We start from the raw sequence: 18,004 nt of genomic DNA, 5'->3' as shown, positions 1-18,004 counted from the left end.
ACTGCGACACGCCTTAAACGACTCCAATCGGGACCAAAATTTATATCTGATATATTCGACTTTATTAGTATCGATTTTGGATATGAGTTGGCAAAAAAATTAATTTTAATTTTTTGTGTCTCTATAGAGGAATCTGAACTTTGGCCCCTGTACGACACGCCTTAACCGTCTCCAATGGGGACCAAATTTGTATGTGATATCTGTGACTGTAGTGCTACCGATTGAAGGAGTTAGACTGAAAAAAATCGCTCATTTGATTTTTTAACGACCACCCTAATGTACATGCATACATAAATATGCATGGGGTATAGCTCTGTGGCCAAAAATGGGGACATTTCTAAAGCATCGAACCCGAACATACAATTTTGTTTTTAGAATAAACCCAGCAAATATTTTGAGTCATAAACGCTCATAATGAGCTCATTCAAGAGTCCGATATGAAGCTGTTTCCCTTCCGAAGGTCGACTTATATGTGCTTAAATTCATACATCAAATGAGCCCCAATTTGAGTCATATTGGCCTCCTATTGGCCTCGTATACCTCATATATTTTGGACTCTTTTAAAACAATTTTCGGCGTCATATATGAATCATTTCAGACTCTTTTTGAGGCTCTTATCGGTCTCATTAATTACTACATTCGGACTCTTATTTTATTTATTTTTTTTCTTTGGGTCTTATTTCACGCACTATATTTGCAAATATGTACATTTGTTATTTATTTGTCCGAAACTTTATTGTTTTTATATTAGCACAAGGTGCTGGCTCATATAAGAGTAAAAAAATTGTTATTTTTGAAACTTATATTTCTTACGTACCTAGAATTCCTTTCGGACTCATATGGGTATTCTGAACGCGCAGAATATGTTTGCGGGGAAAAGGCTGAATACAGTTTTATTGGAAACAAAACAGAGAGAAAAAAAATAAAAATGTTTTTTTTTTATGAAAATATAATTTAAGTACTATCTCAAAAAACATGTAAATCAAATTTAAAAATTTGTAGAACATTTAAAAAAAATTCGACGAATCGGAATAAATGTTAATCACCATGTGAAACATTTTAATCAGATTTTCTAGAATTGTCACTTTTTCATCGCCATATTAACAACCTGACAATTAAGCAGATTGTGACATTTCGTGCTACCATACCCAATATCTAAAATCCTTCAAATGTTATTATTAACTTTTTTGTTTATTTAAAAACATTTTGTTCTTAGAATCGAAATTTGAACAAGCAAAAGGTATTTTGTTGGGTGCGGGTTATTTGTACAATTATTTTGGGTTATTGTTTCTAAACGCGTGACCCGAATCAATAAATTTTTACTTATGCGCACCTTTCATAAATTTTACCAAATATCAAAGGCAAGTCCTAGCTACTTAAAATTTGTGCTTTTATTTGAATCGGTTACAAAACTGCATACTCAGAGTGTTTCTAAGAAATCTAACTAAAAAGCTCAAATTTTTGATGAAAATTTTTCGAATATTGCTAATTTTTGTACAAAGGTTTCAAATTCTGACTTACATCGTCTTTGTTAGATAATGAGTCACACTTTCATAAAAAGGAATAAACATTAAATAATCGAAAGGAGAATAGCCGAAGAAAGCTAAAATGTCTCTTCCCTATTTATATCTTCGGAACTCTATCTACAGCTTATGTCTTTCATATCCACGATTTTTTTTAAGGTATTAGTATTATTTTATATAAATTTATCAATTATATCAATAATAAGGATGCTGGCTATATTTATGGCTCACTTATAAACAGTGCTTTTTGTGATAACGAAAGTGCTCCACTTTAGTACGAAAAATTATTTTTATTTTTTATTTTTTTTTAATCAATAAAGAAAACATTGAAAACCGGGACTTAATCGGTACAATTTTCTCAAAATCGGTACTGCCCCGCCAAAATCGGTACGAATGGTCACCGTAGGTATAGCAGAAATCTCAGTGGCGCATTTAATTCTCATTTTTTGCTTACCCCACAAAAATGTGTAGAAATTTGCTTGGAATAGCAAATAAATTCCATACAGAGCACCGCCATGTAAAAAGATTTGGGCTATCAAGTCTAACCACCTGATCTGTGGGTTGTATTCGGATTCGCTGCTGCATGCCTGTGTTTGGATGGATTGATTCGAATCCGTTGCATGTGGAATTTCTTTGTAGACGGCATTTTCTTCATTAAAACCTAAGTTATCAACTAAATCTTTGGATTGCTGCTCATCTTCTTCACTGGCCGCAGTTACGTTGCTACATACGAATGCGCATGCTTTTTGTGTTTGCGGGTCGCATATTCTATTTCTAATACTGGATTTACTTATATTTTCGCCGTGATCGCTCCATCCGACTGCATTCAACGTACAAACGTTATTATTGTTATTATTTGTGTTGTTGTTCAGATTGGTTGTACTGGCACAGACAGCAGATTTTGTTGAGGTACTACCTTCCGCAGAGGAAACGATCGGTGTCGAAAGGCACATTTTGAATTAATTTTGTTATTGGTGTGGTAAATACCGCAGTTTGTCATAGGTCACAGGATCAGTGCGTTATCTGCAAGAGAATTAAGAAAACAGTTCATTAGCATTGACTCCGGTTACTTAAATAAAATTGGTTCTTAAGCGCAGCAGAAACAGTTGTCCCATCAAATAATATAATACACTTTGCGACAAAATCACACTTGTTGGCTCGTTACCGAGTAAAACTAAATGCAAGTGATAGTTTTATAGATGTCCATAATACTACGTTGGGGCTGCCAGACGTCCTGGTTTTCGAGGATTTGTCCTGATTTAAACAAATTGTCCTGGTGTACTGCTCCACACTTAAATTGTCCTGGTTTATTAATGAACGCCAATGCAGACACCCATCTAATTTTTATAGGTAGCCGAGTAGGTAGAGATGTCGAATATAATTCCACGTGAGGCGGTTCAAATGCTGGCACATGCATATTTAAATAATAGAAAAAAAAAATTTATATACAAAATCTATAATTTTCCAAGGAAATCTCAATTTTTAAACGCTTGTGAATAGCATTTTCAATCTTCTCAATTTATAAAGAAAAGATCTTTTTATTTCTGTGCTAGAATCCCAATTCTTGATAAATAATAAAAAATTTACAAATCATAAAAATTTTTAATTTTTTAATTTATCAAGTGCTGTTAAAATGTTTATTAAATCCTATTTGTAATGCTAAATAATATAAACATATACTTAAGTACATTCGCGTTAATTTTAAATAGGAAACTCCTTTCCAACAGCATTGAAGCGCATTGTAGGATATGTGGAAATTTGTTAATGTGGGTAAGGCAAACATTCAAGACCACGTTAAAAGCGTCACCGTCAGGAGAAATTTGTTATTTTATGATTTAAAAAAACGTGTTTCATCAGCTCCACGGATTATGCCACAAAAATACATTGCTTCTAATATCGGAAGAAACTGTATTTATAGGGATCTATGGGTTCAGGATTTTTCGAGTTTAGCTCAAATGAGGAAGATATATACTAATTGATTCCTTGCACACAATTTATTGAGTGCTCCACGCTTTCGAGTTCCTCCTCATCGCGGCAACTATGACAGTAGTCGTTTGACTGGAAACCCATTCTAGTGGCGTGGATTCCCATCAGGCAATGCCTGGTGAGAGCTTCAATAACATGCCGCAACAGTGGTCGCTCCAAGTGGAGGGGAGGGCGAGATCTACGTTTGTCAAGCTTAGGCCAAATATGTCTTGCTAGCCTGCTATTATAAGTTCAATGAAGTATTACAATCTAGGTTTTAATCGGAAGAGTCTTCAAGGAAGGAAGGAAGGCTTTATATCTAAAAAGCATATGTCAAGTAGGGACTCCACATGTTTGAAAATTCAAATTCAACTTGAATTATAGGAGTTAGTGGTTTAAAAACTAAAATTCAAAATTTTCAATTATTTCAATGAGTTATTACAATATGGGTACCAATCGAAATGATTTTGAAACGGCTTCATTTCTAAACTACATGTACATAAGTATGAAAAAGTATCACAAGAGAGAGGTTTAAGATAGTTTTAATTTGAAAATATTTTGAAGATATCTAAAACATTTGAGGTCACCTGATTTTCGCATTTAATTAAAATAAATTACACCTAATGTAGCACGTTGAAACTTCATACACTCAGCGAAGCGGGTGAGAACGATCTAGTACACAATATATACATACGGAAATTGTGAAAACATTGGAAAGCATATACATACATACATATACGTAGGGTATAAAAAATCGGTCTCTTCCGAACTTAGCCACTTGTATTCTTTATCTTTTAATTTATCGGTAAATATTTCAAATGGCGTTTCTTATCGGACAAGGGCTCGCTTTCTCGTCGTATTAAATATGTTGAATGAAAACGGCCAGGTGTGCAATGAATCATTTGAAATTACTTATTATTTGGATATATGTACATAAATACATTTTTTACTGACTTCCTGGTAAATACCCATACTAGCTCTGTTCCACGCGAGCCCGTGGGTCCCGCAGGTGGACAGATCAGAAAGCGTTCCTCACGCTGGAAGAATGGGTAATAGAGAGCGAATACGTTACATTGTTGGATCGTAAACGATAAACTTAGTCTTGGGCTTTAAGTAACTACAGCAAAAGCACTTAAATCAGCTGGTTTTTCGATTCCGGCACGAAATGTGGTTTTGCGTTCCTCGCGATCTGGGTACTTTCTAACACTTATGAGAGAGTTATATATTTTACTTTTTAATTACCGGACCCAGCCTAAACGGCGCGTAGAACGAACTAACAGTGCAACCTGATCAAGGACATTTCCACTGAATACCAACAGCTAGAGCGCAAAGACAAAATTTACAGTAAAATTGGGAGGAAAACTATCAGAAATAGTTATTCAATGCAAAACCAGTAAAAACTTACGAAATTGTGACACTTTTCACTGATTAAATTTTGGTAGGCAATCTCCATTTTGCCTAGGAATATTTCCCATTGTAATGAAAAGCAATAAATCTGCCTGAAAAGTAACCTATTTATCAACATTTTCGTTTCACCAAATCGAAAATTAAGGTTGGAACTCGTAGCTCAAATTGCTCACATTTCACCTGTTTCTTAAATCGTCGTAAATCAAAGCTTCTACACTAAATAACTGCTCGCTCGGAGCGGGGGATGGAATTTAGACCGGGTGAATTAAGGCCGCGTCCTTTTTTCCTGCCTAATTTCACTTGGCAAAATGAATTATGCCGCGCGGCCTAATTTCAATTTTTGATCGTTTTTGATTGGCAGAATCCAATTATCCGCGTCAAATCACAAATAAATTTTACTTTTCAGTTGGTCGACAAATCAAACCACAAAATAAAGAAAGGTGTTATCTGCAAAAGGTGTTCCACGCCCCTCTTCTTTGGCAACACAGAAAAGAGAATTCTACTTAGTGAGGGTTATAATCCCTAAGCGCGGCCGAAGGCCGCCTACGCACAAAACTGTTCTATATATATTTGTGTATATATAAAAAATAACTTGTACTTTCTAAATAATATAAATTTCTTTAGCATTAATTATGCATTTCTTTCAAAAAAAGGTTATTTATGAAAAAAATTATTATTTTTTCGTTTTTGGTATTTTTTGCTTAACGTCGCCTGGGTAAAAAACAAATTGCCGTAAGCGCAATTTTGACGATTTTTAGTTATAGGTGCAGTTATATATTTTGAAATAAGATCTTTGGATTAGTGTTATGTGCTTTTAGATATCTTCCTTAGTTTCCGAGATATTGACTAAAAATTTTTCGATAACTTAATAAAAATGTAGTTAGTGATGCAGTCATATTAAACTAATCAATATCTTAAAAATGTCGTTCTCCGTTTTTGGATATCTCTTTTAGTTTCCTATATATTTATTATAAAGTGTCATTAATTTAGTAGAAATTTTGATCACATTTTGTCGTATTTCATACAATGTGGCTGCCAAATTGTGGACAAATGACGCTTACGACAAAATTTTACTAAATAAAATCCTTCATAAACTCAAAACTAATTAACAGTAAACATTAAAAATTAAATAATTTAAGAATTTTGTGAACTAGTAACATTTTCAGAGACTTTGGAGTAATTCTATCCTCGCGTTTTTGAGAAATTGCATTCCAAACTTCAATCGCGATTTCCCACAACCTGCCGAAATCAACATACGACAATCTTTTACCTAGGCGACGTTATGCCCGCGCAGCCTAATTTTATTTTTGGATCGCGGTCTTAATACACGCGGCCTTATTCCACGGAGCAGCTCGGAGCACCAGCTGGTGGAGGTGACAAATATCTGCGTGCGAAACTTAACAATATTTTAAATTTGTTTTGATTGGTGCCTTACCAGTTGGGAGGACTTTCAGTTATGTTCAGGCATGGAAAATAATCATAATTCTTTAAATTTTTGCCAAAAAAATCAACAACCCTATACTCACGTATTTGTGTTCGTACGTCTTACTGTAATTTATAATGATTTTTATTTTTCGAGTTTAATCAATAAAGGTTAAAAATATTAATCAATATTTGAGTTTTATTGTTTCGCTTAAAGGGAATTATTATTACTTGATTTTAATTTTTTCGATCAACAATAATGATTACACTATGCGACAGTCAAAATCGGGATGGGATGAAACCAACGGGAAATGTTATATCGGTCAAAAACAAGTTATACGTGTCCCGGCGTTTCGCTGGGTCACGTCTAGNTTTTTTTTAATGGTGGGTTGGACCGTGCTTGAACCCATGCTCTTCGGAGTACTAGCGAACGGGGTGTATATCTAACTTATTTATTCACCAAGTTGTTTTAAATTTGGCGTATGCATATATATGTATACATAACTGAGACATATGTAGTAAGACATAGATTTCCAACACTGCATCCGATAGATGGCGTTGAAGCCAAATTAAAAAATATATTCGGCATATACTTAATTTATGCTCTATTTGTGTTAAAAATTCATTTTAGAACAATATTGAGATAAAAATGTTCATTGGAAATTTTAGTAATTTTTTTACTACTTAATTACTATGCAAAAACTTATTAACATTTTGACTTTTTCAATTAATTTTCTAAGATTTTGTCATACAAAGGTCACCTCACCTCACATTGGAAATGTCCATATAGGTATGTAGCAGTTAAGTAAGGGGTGAATTCTAGTATCAGGAACTCATTTTTGCGAATTTTTAACGTTAACGTTTAACGTTTTAACGTTTTCCGTTAAAACTACAACTAAAACCAGACATCTCGAAATTCGGCTAATGGCTTTTCTTATATCATTACGTCGATCGGACCCATTTCAAAGAACAGTTGCGATAATAGACATGTGCCTCAAATTATTATTTCCATAACGCGAAGTGGTCTTATTTTTATCCTATTTTGATTAAACCCAAATAAATGATTTGTAATTCAAAAGGTGTCATCGTGTAAATCCAGCCTAACTTCAATGACAAAACTCGGAAATGACATCATTGAATAATAAATAAATTCATGTGTATATATGTACATATGTAGATTTGTATATACATACATGCATACATTCTTACAAATACTATTAAAAGTTAATAGCCAAACTATTCGTTTTTACATAATTTCCGAAATTACGCTATTCAGCTCAACTGCGCCTGCAGCACCTTTTCCATTCTTTACAGCAGAAATACATAAGTAAATGTTTAACATTCTTCGTTAGCTTGGGACACACTTTGTTTGTAAACCATTAATTTATGCCAAACCACGTTGTTGAATACTACTACAGCGCACATATGCACACATACATACATATTTATGTTTACGATGCGAAGCCAGAGCTCGAGATCAAGAGCAATGACAATGGAACATGCCTCGTCGGTGCGTCGGCCCGTTTATTTTGCTTACATTATTTCGCTACGATGCACAGTGGGACTAGAGCGGACAAAAATAGTAAAAACTAGCGCATTCTGGAAAAGCACTATGAACTTCATAGCAAAATATCCAACTAATCCAAATCAAACCGAATTTCTGTTAAAAATGCATATTTACAGTCATGGAACGAGCTGAAAGTAGATTAAATATAAACAAAATTTAACAACAAATCTTTATTTAGTTGCGGATATACGGGGTGTCCTAGACCACCCCCCCCCACCCCCTCTAAAATGGAGGGAAATGCTTTTTATTTAAAACCGCAAAAACTTTACCTAGTTCCGATTTTGACCGGAAGTGGGTTAAACTGACCGCAAGTCCATTTTCTCAAACAGATATACATATGTATTTTAACTACAGATTCGGGGTCTAAGGAAAAAAGTGCGTCACTTCTATTTGAAACTTTTTTCTCGGAAGTGCCTTTCTCAGCCTCTAAATTACCTTCGAACTTCAACTCGTCCTGGACTTCTTAAATTAGTGAAAATGTTACTATTGGAAAACTAATATATATGAATTACCTAGTCGAGGATGTTTTATCTTTTGGTCGTATTAGCGGCTTTCGATTTTTCAAATGGGATATATGTCATATTTTTACCACAGACGCGTCTTCTGCGTATCAAAATACGTAGTTACATACCTGATGACAGTACGAATGGCAATTATAATAGGGAGGTTTTAGTTTTTTAAGCTATAATTTTATTTAAATTACACATATATGATTTTACTACAGATACGAATTCTATGGACAAAAATAAGCAAATTTTGTCTGAATCTTTTTCCCGGCAGTGCCTTTTTCAACAATTTTCAACCGGAGCTCAGCATCTGGATTCCAACATTCGCAATCCCTAATTTTAATCGCCAAAAATATCCAAAAGAATAGCTGTCCCACCTAACAACAAGCAACGTCTAGTTACATGCCCCCCCTACTGCCGGATTTGGCTGACTTACACGTTGTATCTGCTGCTGTTTCGAGTTGTGTACTTCCAGGCCCTGCCGTGGTGATGGAAATTTAGCGTGGCGAATATTAGAATTCCACACCAGGACGAGTTAAAGTGCGAGCAGCGTTGCTAGGTTGACGTTTTTAACGTCATTTGGACGTTTTTTGTATCCTGTTGACGTTTGGACGTTTTTTGCGTAAAAATGACGTTTTTTAAATTCCCAGTAATTTTTCTCTGATACTAGATCTTGTAAGTAGAACTGATTTTGAATTATCTTAATAAATCTTTCCAAGCTTTGTGTTTTGCAGCAGCTGCTTCAAAAGATATTTATTCTTTGGAGACAGATGACTTAAATATTATGCATACCATGCGTACGCACATTTTTTTGCATTCTTGGACTAAGGATCCCGAAAAATATTTCAAGGCTCCTTCTTAGCAGAACATAATATAGCATTTTCGAAAACCGACCCCCTTACCAAGTGTCTACAAGAAAAAAAGAATTATTATAAAGCAACTCGATTCTTTAGCAACTTAACACTTAGCACATTATTACCCTGATATTGAATGGGCTATAAAACTGTGTACCCAAAAAAATTCTAAAAAATCTAAATAAAAATTTGAAAATCTAGCTTAAGCTTTGCAGATTTTTTATAATTTTTGCCCAAAATTTGAAATGTGGATTTATATTTGGTTTATTATATAATGAGCTTGGCTTTTATGGAAAAATAATAAACATTAAATAAACAAAAGAGAAACAGCCAAAATCGATCAAAATGATGATGACTTAATCAGCTGATCACAAGTGTATGTATAAAATTATTTTTATAGCTGAACTCAAACCAGTTTACAATGAATTTTAAATATGCTCGGTCAAAATTACATTTTAATATACCTTACGTACACATTTATGTACCTTTTTATACAATAAATGTTTAATAAGAACAATTTTTTGTACATTCATTTGAATAAGACGTTTTTGGGTGGGAAATGACGTTTTTCCAGACCAAGAGGGACGTTTTCTCATGCCGAAGACCTGGCAACACTGAATGCGAGGGTCATTTAAACGTTGAAAAAGTTACTCATTTTTCTTTGCAGAATATGTCATTTAAAAAAGTCAACTTCCGATCAGTTTGACCCACTTATAACATTTGCCGAGTGCTTAGGATAAGTAAACAATAAGTGGTGCATATCATATTTGAAATAATTCCAGCTGCAAGAAACTGTGAGTTCAGCTTTTATTGGTCTTTTTATACACACACTTCCTGTGAAATTTGTTGAATTTTTATTATATAGCTGAAGGAAAGCAATATGAAACGAAATAGAAGGTAGATATTTATGACTCAATTAATCAGATTCAGCATTCCGTTACCTGGACGAGACCATATTCGATGGCAAAAGTCCCGCTTTGCCTTAGCTTAGCTTCTGTAGTATAAAATGTAGGTAAAATTGAAGGTTTCAGAGCAAATACATACTGTACGCATAATTTACTATTTACGTATTGTAAATGTTTTCGTTTTGTAATTTTTTTAATTTAGAAATAAAATAAAGTATCAGTATTCGCCAAACATCATAAAATTATCGTCCAAATTAGAAAATTTTGGAGTAAAAAGCAGGGTACACCAAATTCTGTCAAAAGTTTTTTTTTAATTGTTGGCTGATAACTCATTTTGATGATCTTGCAGATTTATGCATATATGTACATATGTACTCTAAATTTCCTCAGAATCTGATAACATTTACCATTTCCGCCCACAAGAGCTGTGGGCATGGCAGTGTATCGACTTTTACTATTTTCCACACTTCTTCAATCGTAAGTGCAGCCATCACAGCTATTTTCTTCAAGTATTTCGCGAATCTTTGAATACAATATTTTGGCTGTTTAAGCAAAGCTAAACTCCATACGAATCGGAGGGAATGGATCTTGATTAAAAAATTTCGTACTATTTTGGCCTTATTGGATTTTCGGTGCTTCCGTTGGACTTAGCAAATTTTCATTTCATTGAATATAAATGAGAATAAATAAAACAAGTACCTTTATCCTTTTTGAAACAATGCATTTTTAATTTCTCTGGCCTCCTGTATCAAAATACTATGAGTTTTCAAAAAAAGCGGACTTGGCAACTTTTTCCTCTAAACTAGTGAATTTTTAGTACGGTTATTACTTTTGGCGGCAGATATGGTCTGGGTTCAAATCGGAGAAGATGCTCGACCAAACACTAACATATATGTAAGCGCCAGTCTATTCCTATTATTATTACTTTTGGCCGCAGCTTCTATGGCAACACCCCACTGTGCGACATTAAAGCGTTTTTAGAAGTCTTAAAAACAACCTTACTTCGCAGATGATCAACGGCAGTAAAAAATACTTCAAGGCGTGTATAAACAAAATGTAGCCCGTCGCTCGTCAATTTATGTAAACTAAGTTTCTGAATTTGAAGCAACTCGACAGCCGAGGCGGAACTCCAAAACCATTTCTTCGAGGAAAGCCCTAAAATAAAAACCGATCTGCATCTCTATCGTTACGAAGATCATTTTGAGACGGAACTTGGCCAATTAATACATACATACAAATGACTGCATAGTGTAAGCGATTTCCTTCTCGCACTTTCAATCTATTAAAATTTCAATTGAGTATAACTATAAATATATTTAAATGAATATTCTTGTATCATACAACTGTGTGTTTGTGTATGCAAATTTACAAATACATATTTAAGTGACACTTAATGCAGTACATAAAAACAAGTGAAAGCTCAATCAGGTCAATTAATAAATGTGCAGCATTTAAAACATCAATCTATGTACATTAGAGTGGTCCAAGTTTTGTATGGGGGAAACAATTTTAGCTTTTCCTTTTAGTGTTTGTATCTCTCTCTCTTTTCTACTTTAACCAATACAGGGTGCTCAATGACCTTGAAATGCGCTACTGAATCCCTTTAAAACTGACACAAATATTGATAATTTCTATAGGAAGCTAGCGGTGCCGTGATGTCTGGAGATACTTCATTTTGTCGTCGTTCATCTACAGACCCATTCGCCTTTGCTTCTGTATATAATCCTGAGAATGCAGAACAGACGCAGCCTTTGTTTTTAGCGATAATATCGATGTCGTCGGCATACGCCAGTAAAGTATTGTTCCTGAGTTGAANAAAACATCAATCTATGTACATTAGAGTGGTCCAAGTTTTGTATGGGGGAACCAATTTTAGCTTTTCCTTTTAGTGTTTGTATCTCTCTCTCTCTTTTCTACTTTAACCAATACAGGGGGCTCAATGACCTTGAAATGCGCTACTGAATCCCTTTAAAACTGACACAAATATTGATAATTTTTATAAGAAGCTAGCGGTGCCGTGATGTCAGGAGATACTTCGTTTTGTCGTCGTTCATCTACAGACCCATTCGCTTTTGCTTCTGTATATAATCCTGAGAATGCAGAACAGACGTAGCCTTTGTTTTTAGCGATAATATCGATGTCGTCGGCATACACCAGTAAAGTATTGTTCCTGAGTTGCGCATTTCTTCAGCTCATATTATCGTCTCCACCATCAGATTAAAGGAATCACATCAAAGGGAGTTACCTTGTCTGAAACCACGTTTGGTATCAAACGGCTCGGAGAGGTCCTTTCTAATTCTGACAGAGCTGAAGGTATTGCTCAACGTCATTTTACATAGCTGTATTAGGTTCGCGGTTATACCAAATTCAGACGTAAAGACAACTTCTTTTCGTGCTGTCGAAAGCGGCTCTGAAATCGACAAATACATGGTGCGTGTCTTTTCCAAGATTTTTCGTATTGTGAATACCTGATCTATGGTGGATTTCCCAGGTCTAAAGCCACTCTGATAAGGTGCAATCAGTTCGTTGACGGTGGGCTTCAGTCTTTCACACAATACACTCGATAATTTCTTGCAACCAATGCTTAGAAGGCTTATCCCACGATGGTTGGCGTGAATGGCGGGGTCGCCTTTCTTGTGGATCGGTCAGAACACACTTAAACTCCAGTCGTCGGGAATGCGTTCATCTGACCATATTATGCATAGAAGCTGATGCATGCACCTCATCAGCTCCTCGCGTCGTTCTTGAATGGCTCGACTGGTAGGCCGTCAGCTCCAGCAGGTTTGTTGTTTTTCGCCGCGTAATCGTAATTCATACCTCATCATAGTCAGGGGGTGGGATATCGACTACATCGTCATCGACTGGGGGCTCGGGTTCGTCTTTTCCACTACTTTCAATGCTTGAATGTCAATGGGGTGATTAATTGTGTTCCCTCCATAATTAAAGTACATTCTGGACATCAGTCTCTAGGTCGCCATGGTTGTTCTTACAGGAGTGCGCCCTGGTCTTGAAACCTTCAGTAAGTCGCCTAACTCTCTGATACAATTTTCGCGCGCTTTCCTGGTTTTGCCCGAGGACAAACCAAAGTATATTCTGTCATCGTTCAAACAGTCAGAGCATAAGCGGCTTCGTTTATTTGGGAGCCAGCATTAACTCCAATAATAATGTCGGCCTGAAATGCAACGGAGAATCACTCCTGCCTACAAGTGCTACTTTGGACTGAGTAGGCAATTGAGAAGTAAAGTCCTCTATCGTCGTACAAAGATCACACTCTATAAGTCACTCATCATGCCTGTGCTCGTATACGGCGCGGAACATGGACAAGCGGCCGTTGGAGTTTTCGAGAGAAATATTATGCGTTGGCGACGGCGAATACCGCAGACGATTTAACGATGGGCTGTATGAGCTTTACAACGATATAGACATAGTTCAGCGGTTCCGCTGGCTTAGCCATGCCCTTCGAATGGGCAGAAGCGTTCCTGCTCTGAAGTATGCAACGCGAGCCGAGATGCTGGTACAGAGAAAAAGGAAGGCCTCCTCCGCGTTAAAGAGACCAGGTGGAGGAGGACTTGACTTCACTTGGCATTTCCAATAGGCGTCAGTTGACACGGCAGATAAATAACTGGCGTGCTGTTTTGGACTCGGCCAAAATCGCTTAGGCGGTTAGAGCACCAATAAAGAAGAAAAGTAAGTGTTGCCATGCTTGAAGTCGTAAAACAAGAATTATTTTGAAGTAAATTTTTACATAAAACTACATTTAAAATTTAAACGGAAAATTTAACACACTGTCAAAAAAATGTGTTGATTTGATTGTATTTGGATGCTAATATACGGCACTANGCTTGAAGTCGTAAAACAAGAATTATTTTGAAGTAAATTTTTACATAAAATTACTTTTAAAATTTAAACGGAAAATTTAACACTGTCAAAAAAATGTGTTGATTTGATTGTATTTGGGGTTTGACTATAACGCATGGATGCTAATATACGGCACTTTTGCATTGAGGATGTAAAGAAAACCCCTAAAATCGTTCCACAGTGTAATTTATCAAGATTTCAAATGAATCACTTACTCATAAATATGCGCAATTTTCAAATAAAATATATATGTATCTAAATATGTACATAAATACACAGCATATACCCCGCACACATCGAATCTGTTGCCTTTCACTCGCATCACTTTTTAATTTACAATTACACATACATACATATGCATGTAATTTATAATCGTTTCGCGGTAATTGGTAATATTTGAATTTCAAATTTTCGAATTACAATTGCACATAAATGAACTTATTTTACTTATTAAGAGAGGTAAGCCATTGATTGTCTCAACACCTTTCTGGATCCACTAGCAATACTTTGTATGTAGTTGGCGACGCGGGGCACAATTCAGAATATATTGTGTACGTATGTATTTACATATAAATGCGCCGGTAAATTGCAACGACAACTATTTATTTTCCATTAATTCGTTTAAGTATAAACTTCTAGCAAATATTTAGTACTTTGAACGTATTCAAGCGCTGCCCACTTACAAGTGAATGCGTCTCACCAAACCGAACTTCCTACAATGACTGACTGAGTGGCAACCGGCTCCACTAACTCATAAATAGATACATATGTACATAATATGTATATATATATATATACATACTTACAACCATATGTATGTACAGATATTTCATAGCGAACACACTGCTCTACACCCATGGCACCCGCACTTATGTACAAACACACACACGCACACACAACTATTCTTACAATTTATTAACAAACATAAAAGTAAATTAGTAGGTACGTCTGTATGTATTAATGTATGTATGGATACTTCAATATATCTATGTATACATAACTATACATATATACATATGTATGTATGTGCATACAAATGCTGGAAAAGAAATGTGCCGATCATGAGTAGATAAGTAGGTTAGTAGTGAAGTAATCGAGGAGCGTAGTGGAGCGACTGCCCCCTGAATGGCGTCGGAGCACCACCGCTCATATTCTTTTTACAATGGGAGTTTTGTATTTGTTGTCCATATAGATACATATGTATGTATGTCAATGCTCGGACTTCGAAAAAAATTAATAGTGGTCGATTTTACATACAACAAGTAAATTATAAGACAAAAGACAAAACCAACTTCAATACTCATATAAAAATTTAGGAGTACCGTTAATTTTGTCATGATATAATGATCAGATCTAAACCAGATTAGTACGGGACCACCTCTGAGGCACTAACTCAAATTCGAACCTTTTGAAATAAAATAGCAGCGGTTATACAATTTACAATACTATTTAAATTGAAGTGAACTCGATACCATGATAAAAACATTAGAAGGTAAAATCATTCTCTCAATTCGTCGGCCATGATTTTTTTTAACGTTNAGCGACTGCCCCCTGAATGGCGTCGGAGCACCACCGCTCATATTCTTTTTACAATGGGAGTTTTGTATTTGTTGTCCATATAGATACATATGTATGTATGTCAATGCTCGGACTTCGAAAAAAATTAATAGTGGTCGATTTTACATACAACAAGTAAATTATAAGACAAAAGACAAAACCAACTTCAATACTCATATAAAAATTTAGGAGTACCGTTAATTTTTTCATGATCCAATGATCAGATCTAAACCAGATTAGTACGGGACCACCTCTGAGGCACTAACTCAAATTCGAACCTTTTGAAATAAAAAAGCAGATGTTATACAATTTACAATACTATTTAAATTGAAGTGAACTCGATACCATGATAAAAACATTAGAAGGTAAAATCATTCTCTCAATTCGTCGGCCATGATTTTTTTTAACGTTTGACGTTTGCAAACATTTTAAAATCATATAAAATTGAAAATAAAAAAATGGAATGGTTCACAGTTGTTGTTGTTTGAGATTAAAAGTGAGAATGTGTATGTGAGCTTGAGTTCGAATTTTAATATTATATTGCTGGTAAGCGTCAGACTGCCTCTCAATGATTTTACCTTGTCATGTTTTTATCGGCTGCATTTCTTTATTCATTCTGAACGTTTGGAATAAACTTTTTTGTTTATTTATTCATTAGAACGTTATTGATGATATGTTGACGTATATTTCAAAAGCATTCTGTTTATTCCGGCTGTGAAATGGGATTATCCAGAATGTATAAAGAAACGCAGCCATCATATACCGGAAATGCCGGAATTTCAACAAAAAAAAAACATTTCTAAATTACCATCCATTACCAAATTATTGCATCAAAATTAGATTTGGAGTATTTAAAGTTGCAACCCATTCGATTGGCAGTCTCACACAAGCGCACTGCCAGAGAAAAATATTTGCATAAACAGCCGATGGAGATGCAATTTCACTTATAAATTGGGTATGGTCGGAGTTAACCTTTAGTCTTTGTAGGTAAAAATGGTAATTAAAAATATATTGCTAAACAGTTCATAGATCTACCAATAAATTGGTAACGTCCGTGCACTGATGTATGTATGTACATATATGTATATATATATTGTGCTTGCTTCAGTATTAATGTATTTAGTTTGCGTGTTAGTGTGACGCGCCAATATCGTTTGAAACATTCCCCTTACATTTGGGGCGACACAGACGCGTCGCAACGAGGCCTGGCGTTACAAAGCTCAGTGAGCGGAATGTGTCACCACACTTAGCCTAGCGTCCGCCCCTTTCCCCCCGGTAAACAATATAGTTCAAAGTCAATGCTGAATGCCGAATGCAAAGGCAAAAGTTTATTGCTGCTGGCGCGAAAACTCACCCACACTTNTGCGTGTTAGTGTGACGCGCCAATATCGTTTGAAACATTCCCCTTACATTTGGGGCGACACAGACGCGTCGCAACGAGGCCTGGCGTTACAAAGCTCAGTGAGCGGAATGTGTCACCACACTTAGCCTAGCGTCCGCCCCTTTCCCCCCGGTAAACAATATAGTTCAAAGTCAATGCTGCCGAATGCCGAATGCAAAGCCAAAAGTTTATTGCTGCTGGCGCGAAAACTCACCCACACTCAGATGCAGACATGTAATATTGGAGCTGATGAGGCAGACGATAAACAAAGCAGTAAATGAAAGAAGGTTAGCACGCATGCATACAAAAGGGTCTGAACATATGTACATACAGCGATACAAAGCGATATTATTTGCCCCTTATGTTTTTTTTATTCCTAAGAATTTTCAATTAAAATATATAATAAAAAACACAAAGGCCCATAGTCATAGTCGTAGGTTAAGACCCATTCTTGTTAAAATAAACTTGAAACTTGAAACAATTATGTGAAATACCATAAACAAAAAAGGTAATTAAATAAAATTTGTAATAAAATAAAATAACGTTTATACAAAAAATAATAATAATGTTAAAAAATATTGTTTGGGTGCTTAGAACCTTATTTTAACATTTTAAAATCACGATCTCATTTTAAAGTTAAATTTTTTCCATAAAATGCATTTTAAGTTGACTATGAAAGAGTTAAAATGGTGATTACTATAAAACGCAATTTAAATCGTTAAAACATTTTTCTAACTTCTCTATTACTTCGGACCACATTATTTAATTCAATTGCTTGAATTTATTTACGAATTTACAAGCAATATTTGAATGCTAAATTTTTTCACAAATTTTTCATAAAATTATATCGTATTGTATAACATAAGCCATATAAGTCAAGTTAAAAAACTTTGGGCAAAAAAAAAATGTTCATCGAAATTTTCAACTTTGGATCGTAATTTCTAGAAGCCAATTTAATTTTATTATTATTTAATGTTAGCTAATGAAGATATAATTGCATATATTAATAAATAATGGAATTATTTAATATGTACATATAAATGAATATAAGTAAAAGTA

General features: G+C 35.0%; 1 protein-coding gene across 8 annotated transcripts in view; it reads right to left on the bottom strand.

Moving 5' to 3' along the window:
• Positions 1-14,740, bottom strand: part of LOC108363790 (acyl-CoA desaturase-like) — a 28,228-nt gene extending 13,488 nt beyond the window's left edge. For 3 of the 8 annotated variants that reach the window (XR_001847661.1, XM_017617268.1, XM_017617266.1), the window contains exons 1-2: positions 14,491-14,725; positions 1,978-2,546 (exon numbers count right to left, since the gene is read on the bottom strand). Coding sequence is in view for 7 of the 8 variants with exons in the window: in XM_017617268.1 (XP_017472757.1) it covers positions 1,978-2,476 (499 nt within the window). In the remaining variant the exon portion in view is untranslated. Of the gene's footprint in view, positions 1-1,977; positions 2,547-12,617; positions 12,623-14,293; positions 14,417-14,454 lie in introns of those variants that run through there. The other 5 variants (XM_017617271.1, XM_017617270.1, XM_017617269.1 and 2 more) reach the window with 5 other exon arrangements.
• Between the last annotated feature and the right edge of the window lie 3,264 nt (positions 14,741-18,004).

Source organism: Rhagoletis zephyria, unplaced genomic scaffold, assembly GCF_001687245.7.
Source record: "Rhagoletis zephyria isolate East Lansing unplaced genomic scaffold, Rhagoletis_zephyria_1.1 Rzeph_scaffold_01376, whole genome shotgun sequence".
NCBI classification, from domain to species: domain Eukaryota; kingdom Metazoa; phylum Arthropoda; class Insecta; order Diptera; family Tephritidae; genus Rhagoletis; species Rhagoletis zephyria.
This window is presented reverse-complemented; position numbering and strand designations above follow the sequence as displayed.